This window comes from Microtus ochrogaster, chromosome 5 (genome assembly GCF_000317375.1).
Source record: "Microtus ochrogaster isolate Prairie Vole_2 chromosome 5, MicOch1.0, whole genome shotgun sequence".
Classification (NCBI taxonomy): domain Eukaryota; kingdom Metazoa; phylum Chordata; class Mammalia; order Rodentia; family Cricetidae; genus Microtus; species Microtus ochrogaster.
The window spans coordinates 39889661-39896443 of record NC_022012.1 but is presented as its reverse complement, the minus strand read 5'-3'; the positions used below and the strand labels follow the sequence as shown (position 1 = coordinate 39896443).

Genomic DNA, 6783 nt, shown 5'->3' with positions numbered 1-6783 from the left:
TCCCAAGTGCTGGGATTAAAGGCATGCGCCACCACCGCCCGGCTCACAAAAGAGTTTTTTAAACCAAACATCCTACCTAACACAATCCAACCCCAAGATGTGTTGACTGTCCTCACATGCTTGAGATACAAGGGCAGGAAATTACTTAGATGCTGTCTTTTCTGTTACTAAACCATCGTGTTTCTACGAGAGCAGAACACTTGGTGTGTGCGGTAAACACACTGCAGTTCAGAGCATGCAACAGTACATCAGCCAAGCTGATTTTTAGAGTGTTCCTTGGCTTCCTGTGGTGTGATGGCATGCATGGTACAAAGTGCACTTGTGTGTTTAGAACCAAGGCTGAGGTGACGTCACCCGATACAGGGTGAGTGCTTTTAGAAGCACCTTGGGTGCAGTATGCCTTCGACTCTGAGTAATTTTTCATTGTCACACATTCAGAAACCTTTTACTGTTGCTGGATTCTTCACCACCCCCATATTTCATTCCTGTGATTTTGGTTCTTTGCTATTTGTGAGTGGAGCCTGTCTTCTGGCTGGTTCCCCAGACATCCTGAATGGGTCACGTGCTCACTCATTTGTTCACCTGATTGGAGTGTGGGTACAGGTTTGGGCTCCAGCCCTGACTTCACAAAGATAATGGCAACACTTCTCCTGTGGGTGTGGCTCGGTGGTCAAGCATCTGCCTGCCATTTGAGAGGCCATGTATTAGACCCTCAGCATCACAGAAATGTGAGGGAGGGGGATCTTTGTAAAATTATATACAGGAAGAACTTAGAGCATCTGGTCCAGAGTTCCTACTCAGAAAAGAGTAGTGGTGATGATGATGGTCATCACTGTCTTTGTCCTCCTCCTCCAGCGTAAAGACTTCCCCAGCAACAGCTTTTATGTGGTAGTGGTGGTGAAGACTGAGGACCAGGCCTGCGGAGGGTCCTTGCCCTTCTACCCTTTTGTGGAAGGTATGTTTCATGTACTGACTAGGGGTGGGTCAGGCTCATTGGCTTCCCAGGAAGCAGAGGAGTCTTCGTGACTGTTGGTGGATCTGATGGGATATGAGTTTTAGGCCCTAGACTCTCTGAGGCCAGGTTCCATTAACCCTAGCTAAGTTCCAATCAGCCATTTCTTTTCCACTTTGATATTTTACTTCCAGATGATCCGGTGGATCAAGGGCATCGTCAGAAAACCCTGTCAGTACTGGTCTCTCAAGCTGTCACATGTAAGTGTGGGTACCTGAGAAAGATGGACAGACCTCCCTGCTTTTCTCAGACCTAGGAAAGAAGTGTTCCTTGAATGGGAAGGGTGGCGGGGGCCCTCCTACCCAGCAGGCGCTAGGTCAGAAAGGAGTGTTCTGAGCAGACTTGCACCCGGTTGATCCCAGGGTCATATGGGACAAGGTCCATGGCCAAACTGAAGAGCAAGTTCTCATTCATTCCCTGCCACTTAACAGTGGAATCTCTGTCCCCTGTCTCTGTGACAGAAATAGTAAAATCTGAGCTGGATGGTGGTGGCACACACCTTTAATCCCAGCACTTGGGAGGCAGAGCCAGGCAATAGGCAAATCTCTGTGAGTTCAAGGCCAGCCTGGTCTAGGACAGTCTCCAAATTTACGCGTAGAAACCCTGTCTGGTTGGGGAGGGGGAGAAGAAAAAAAGAAAAGAAATCTGTCCCATCAGATATATTCAGCTGTGAGTTTAATCCGGAATTAGAGTACTGGGCCCCTAGTCACTGCTCAGCAATGTCTATTGAGTTATTAAATTGGGGGCGTCCTTTCTAAACTGGAGAAGATAAGATCAAAATTAGGAGCTTGGCACAGTAACACACTCCTCTTTAGTCCCAGCAGTTAGGAGGTAGACATAGGAAGATCAGTAGCTCAGACTCATCCTTGGTTATGAGTTCAAAACCAGTTTGAACCTGAGACCTTGTCTAAAAACCCAAAACAAAATAGACAGCAATAAAAACAACTGGGGCTGGAGAAATAGCTCGGCTATTAAGAGCACTGGCTGCCTTTCCAGAGGACCCAAGTACTAATCATAACACTCACATGGCGGCTCACAACCATCTGTAGCTCTAGTTCCAGGGGATCTGATGCACTGTTTTGACCTCCACAGACACCCATGTGATGGTGCATATACATAACATGCAAACAAAGCATAAATTGCGCCCCCGTGTATGCTAGGAGTGCAGCTCTTAGGAAGCCCTTAGGTGGAGACCAGGGCGGCTCTGGAAGGTCCTGAGGGCTGGGATGAGAAAAGGGCAGGTCACTGTGGGAATAATGTACAATACAGGAGGCCACCTAGAGGGTGCCCTCTCTGAGCTGTGGTTTGGAGGTTAGGTCAACATGGAGTCAGTTCTAGGAAACCACATGAACGGGTAGGCTCAGGCGAGAGTTTGGTGTTTGGAGCAATAGCCAGGTATTGGTACTGACTGGACATTGCATTGCCTTCAGGGGAGGAGCAGCCAAATCCCAGTGGTCCCTGGGCATCCCGAGGCAGCATGGGAGGGATTGCTGTGTTCTCACTCCTCACCTTCCCGTTTCCTTCCCCGTAGCTGAGGCCTATGTTGGTGGGATGCTCTTTTGCCTGGGCATATTTCTCTCCTTCTACCTGCTGACCGTACTCCTGGCCTGTTGGGAGAACTGGAGGTAAGGAGGAACTCCTGGGCTGTTCCCTTCTCTGGAGCAGTTGGGCAGGGGGCACGGAAGAGAGAATGTGGTGGGATCCCAACTGGTCCATGGTGATCTTATAGTTAATTGTCTTCAGGGGTGGGCAAGATGGGTACTTGTTGGGATCTTTGGTCTATGGACCATTTGTAAACAGGCTCATCCCATCATTCCTTCCCAAGCTGGGGACACCCTATTATTCCCTGGTGTGGGAGAAACCCAAGATTCAGGAGTTAAATGGATAGAGAGGATAGAAGGACTGTTAGCCTAGCCTAGGTTAGGGCCTCATCCTGCCTCAGTTGTCCTCTGAATTCCTGCAGGCAAAGGAAGAAGACGCTGCTGGTGGCCATAGACCGAGCTTGTCCAGAAAGTGGTATCTCCAGGGAATGGGGGTGGGTGGATCTGCTGTGGGGAGATGGGAAGCAGGGATGGGGAAGGGAAGGATCAGGGAAGGGCGGATTGGTGGCTTCTTCATACATATTCAGCCTAGAAGTAGCATTTCACAAGTGGAAACAGGCTGGGCTCTTGGCTCACCCCTCCGTAGATATCCTGGAAACTTTCCTGTGGTCTAGCTACACCGCCAGTCTGCCTCAGGCAATGCCGCTCAGCTCGGTCTCAGGTTGTTAACTTTCTATTCTCTCTCTCCCATCACTTCTCCCTCCTGCTTGGACCTCTCTCTCAGCCTCTCTCCTTGGTAAGCTCCAGGTGCTGTGGGCAGAGGAGCTGCTGCTGGGGGAGGAAGGCGAAGCATGAGGACTGTCTAGGGAGGGCCTTGGCACCAGATGCGTTTCCTTGGCGGCCCAGGGTACCCTGAAACTGACTCTGTAGTCCAAGCTTGTCTCAAACATGTAGCTCTCTTGCTGCCTTAGCTAGGCTAGTGCTGTGGTTATAGGCATGAACGACCATGCCCAGCTTGTCCCCACATTTAGGATATAGGATGGCATGTTTGCTTGGAGGGACGTGGTTGTCTAGTGAGGTAGGTTTTGGGGCCTGTGTTTTCTTTACTGCTGGCATGGCTTCTCTGCGTCTGTCTTTTCCAGCTTCTCCCCTCTCTTTTCCTCTGGCTTTTGGCTTGCCCTTGCTCACAGCCTAAGAGGACCTTGACTTCTCATTGCAGGTCATCCTCGGGTCTTGGCCGATTCGTTTCCTGGCAGCGCCCCTTACGAGGGTTATAACTATGGTTCCTTCGGTATGTGTCAAAGTCAGGACTGTATTTGCCAGTGCCCAGCCACAGCCGCTTCCGCTGCCACCCCCTGTTGGCCATGCCCCTGCAGCTACTTGGGGCTCTCTAGGAATAGATCTAGAGTCTCATTCTGAGGTCACTCGCACCTGCCTCACCACTTTTTCCTGCCTGCAGACAATGGTTCTGGATCTACTGATGGACTGGTTGAAAGCACAGGTTCAGGGGACCACTCCTACAATTCCCAGGGTGAGTGGGCCTGGCAGTGGGCTGTGTGCTACAGGGCTGCTGTTGACTAGGTGAAACTTCTGGTGGGCGGCTGCCTCTTTGCCAGATGCTGGAACCAGGGAAGGGCTGCTCTTCTGCCCCCTCCTTCCTCTCTTTCCTACCGGGCCTCAGTTCCCCCTGTAACTTTACCTTTCCTTTGAAGGGCACGACCAGTTCAAGCGGCGCCTTCCCTCTGGCCAGATGCGGCAGCTGTGCATTGCCATGGGTAGATGTGGGGAGGGGGTAGGGCTGCCCTGCCAATCAATTCCTGCCTGGATGGTCAGCCACTGGAGCTGGCCATCTCTGGGGCCAGAAAGATGCTTAGTGCATGGCTTCCCTATCAAGTGCCACCAGTGCCAGCCCATGTGTCTTCTGAGATAGACAGGCGCTGGCCGCCAGTCAGACATTCTAGTTCACTGTCCTCTTGCCAGTGTCCTCCCTCCCTGGCTTGCTCCCAAGGGTTCCTGGGTCTGGGTGTCACCTTCTGGCCTTTAGGGGCTTTGGCCAGGTGAGGTACCAGGAGGAGATGAAGACCGAGGACGAGTGCTCTTTCTCAAGCCCTTGCCTGTGTACCAGGGCTTTAACCCAAGGGTGGCCATGCATGTCTTCTCAGAATCCAACAGGACTGGGCATCTTCTAATCTGCATGATTGGCCAAGTGCAATCTTGTTACTTGTGTCTGGGGTCCACTCAGTGTCGTGGCCTGGAGAGCCCCAGCTCAGGAACCAGAGCCAGGAGTGGAGCAGGGCTGGAGTCATTGCCACGCAGTGGCTTCTGGCAGGACTCCCCACTGGTTCCCACTGACTTAGGAGTACATCTCCTCTCAGCACCCGAGCCACCTGTCCTACTGCTGTGAACCCTGGCCCACTTCCCCACTGTTGAATAATTTTGACAGTTGCTTCTGATGGGTGGGGGCAGACCCAGTGTTTGGTCCTCTTGGCCCAAGTCTTTTCCTTTGGCGTTCCTAGACCGCTCCTTTGACCCAGTGGGTACTCGGCCACGATTGGACTCGATGAGCTCCGTGGAAGAGGATGACTATGACACACTGACTGACATTGATTCCGACAAAAATGTCATTCGCACCAAGGTGTGACACACAGACGGCCTGGCCCTGGTCAGGGGTTTCTGAAGGAAGGGACTTTGTGTTGAGGTCCCACCCAGCATATCTCTGTGGCATGTTAGGGAAGCAGAAAGAAAGAGCTGAGCTGGGACAGGGAGGATCGATTCCAGGAGAAATCAGCCTGACCTCCAACCCCTTCCAGACCAATTGGGCAAGCCGTCTTGGCATAATTAGCCACAGAAGTGGGGAGTCTCAGAACCCTGCCCACTGACCTCATGTGTCTATCCTCACCTGGGTGGCAGGGGTTCTCCCAGGCCCTGGGTGCATGAGACTCACTCCTGCTTCTCCTCAGCAATATCTCTGTGTGGCTGATCTGGCACGAAAGGACAAACGTGTTTTGCGGAAAAAGTACCAGATTTACTTCTGGTGAGTAGGCTACACAGACAGGGACTCCTGTTACTACGGGGCAGCTCCTAGGGTCCTGCCCACCTTACCACGGCCCTCCCGCCCTCAGGAACATAGCCACCATTGCGGTCTTCTACGCCCTTCCTGTGGTGCAGCTGGTGATCACCTACCAGACGGTGAGAGGGGAGGGTTGGAGCGACTGCGTGTGACTGCCTCCCCTGCAGAGCCACTGCATGCAGAAAGAGACTGCAGTGCATAGGTCCAGGGACCAGATTTCAGATCCAACTCGAGGCTCTGGTTTCTGAGCATCAGCTCCTTCATCTGCAGACTGGGGGCGGGTCTAGAAAATAGAGGTCACAGGACTTTGTAAATCTAACTTCCCTTCCCTCTCCTTTCTGTGAGGCAATAACTTAAGGAGTTTTCAGTCACAAATATAAAAAGGACAGTGGCAGGCATCTGCACCACCTAAAACGCACAGTGTACAGGAGTACCAGCTGGGGACTGCGTACACACGTCAGCCATGCTGACTGCTCTTGTTTTGCCAGTTGGACCCCCACGGGCACGCCAATAGCTTTGCACCTCCACCCTTCACAGGTGGTGAATGTCACGGGGAACCAGGACATCTGCTACTACAACTTCCTCTGTGCCCACCCACTGGGCAACCTCAGGTGGGGATTGTGCTGGCCCAGGGGTGGGTAGGGTAGGCAGCAGTGAGCAGGGCAGGGTGGGGCTTTGTACAGCCTGCTGGGCAGAAGAAAGCGAAGGGCCTGAGGGCCCGAATGTAAGCTTAGTGCCTATCTTGTCCCTTCTAGCGCCTTTAACAACATCCTCAGCAACCTGGGGTACATCCTGCTGGGACTGCTCTTCCTGCTCATCATTCTGCAGCGAGAGATCAATCACAACCGGGCCCTGATGCGAAATGACCTCTACGCTCTGGTAAGCCAGCCACTGCCCACCAAGGCAGTGACCTTGCCTAGTCCAACTCTGCTCTATCTAATCTGAACCTGCCATACCCTGTTCTGTTCTGATTTGCCCAGGTCCTCCCTGCCCTGCCCTGCCCTGCCCTGTCCTGCCTTGCCCAGGGCCTTCCTATCTTTCCTGCCCTACCCAGGTCTGCCTTTTCCTGCCCAGGTCCTCCCTGCCTCACCCTGCCCTGCCCTGCCCAGGTCCTCCCTGCCTCACCCTGCCTGCCCTGCCCAGGTCCTCCCTGCCTCACC

The 6783-nt window shown here is 53.0% G+C and overlaps 1 protein-coding gene across 6 annotated transcripts in view; it reads left to right on the top strand.

The window, feature by feature from the left end:
- Sidt2 (SID1 transmembrane family member 2) overlaps positions 1–6783 on the top strand; it is a 17630-nt gene that overhangs the window by 4766 nt on the left and 6081 nt on the right. For 3 of the 6 annotated variants that reach the window (XR_003376938.1, XM_013346261.2, XM_026779158.1), the window contains exons 7-19: positions 856–955; positions 1147–1212; positions 2544–2637; positions 2976–3028; positions 3338–3349; positions 3773–3844; positions 4013–4084; positions 4266–4328; positions 5070–5188; positions 5514–5587; positions 5676–5742; positions 6161–6234; positions 6379–6502. Coding sequence is in view for 5 of the 6 variants with exons in the window: in XM_013346261.2 (XP_013201715.1) it covers positions 856–955; positions 1147–1212; positions 2544–2637; positions 2976–3028; positions 3338–3349; positions 3773–3844; positions 4013–4084; positions 4266–4328; positions 5070–5188; positions 5514–5587; positions 5676–5742; positions 6161–6234; positions 6379–6502 (990 nt within the window). In the remaining variant the exon portion in view is untranslated. The remainder of the gene's footprint in view (positions 1–855; positions 956–1146; positions 1213–2543; positions 2638–2975; positions 3029–3337; positions 3350–3772; positions 3845–4012; positions 4085–4265; positions 4329–5069; positions 5189–5513; positions 5588–5675; positions 5743–6160; positions 6235–6378; positions 6503–6783) is intronic. The other 3 variants (XM_005347248.2, XM_013346262.2, XM_005347249.3) reach the window with 3 other exon arrangements.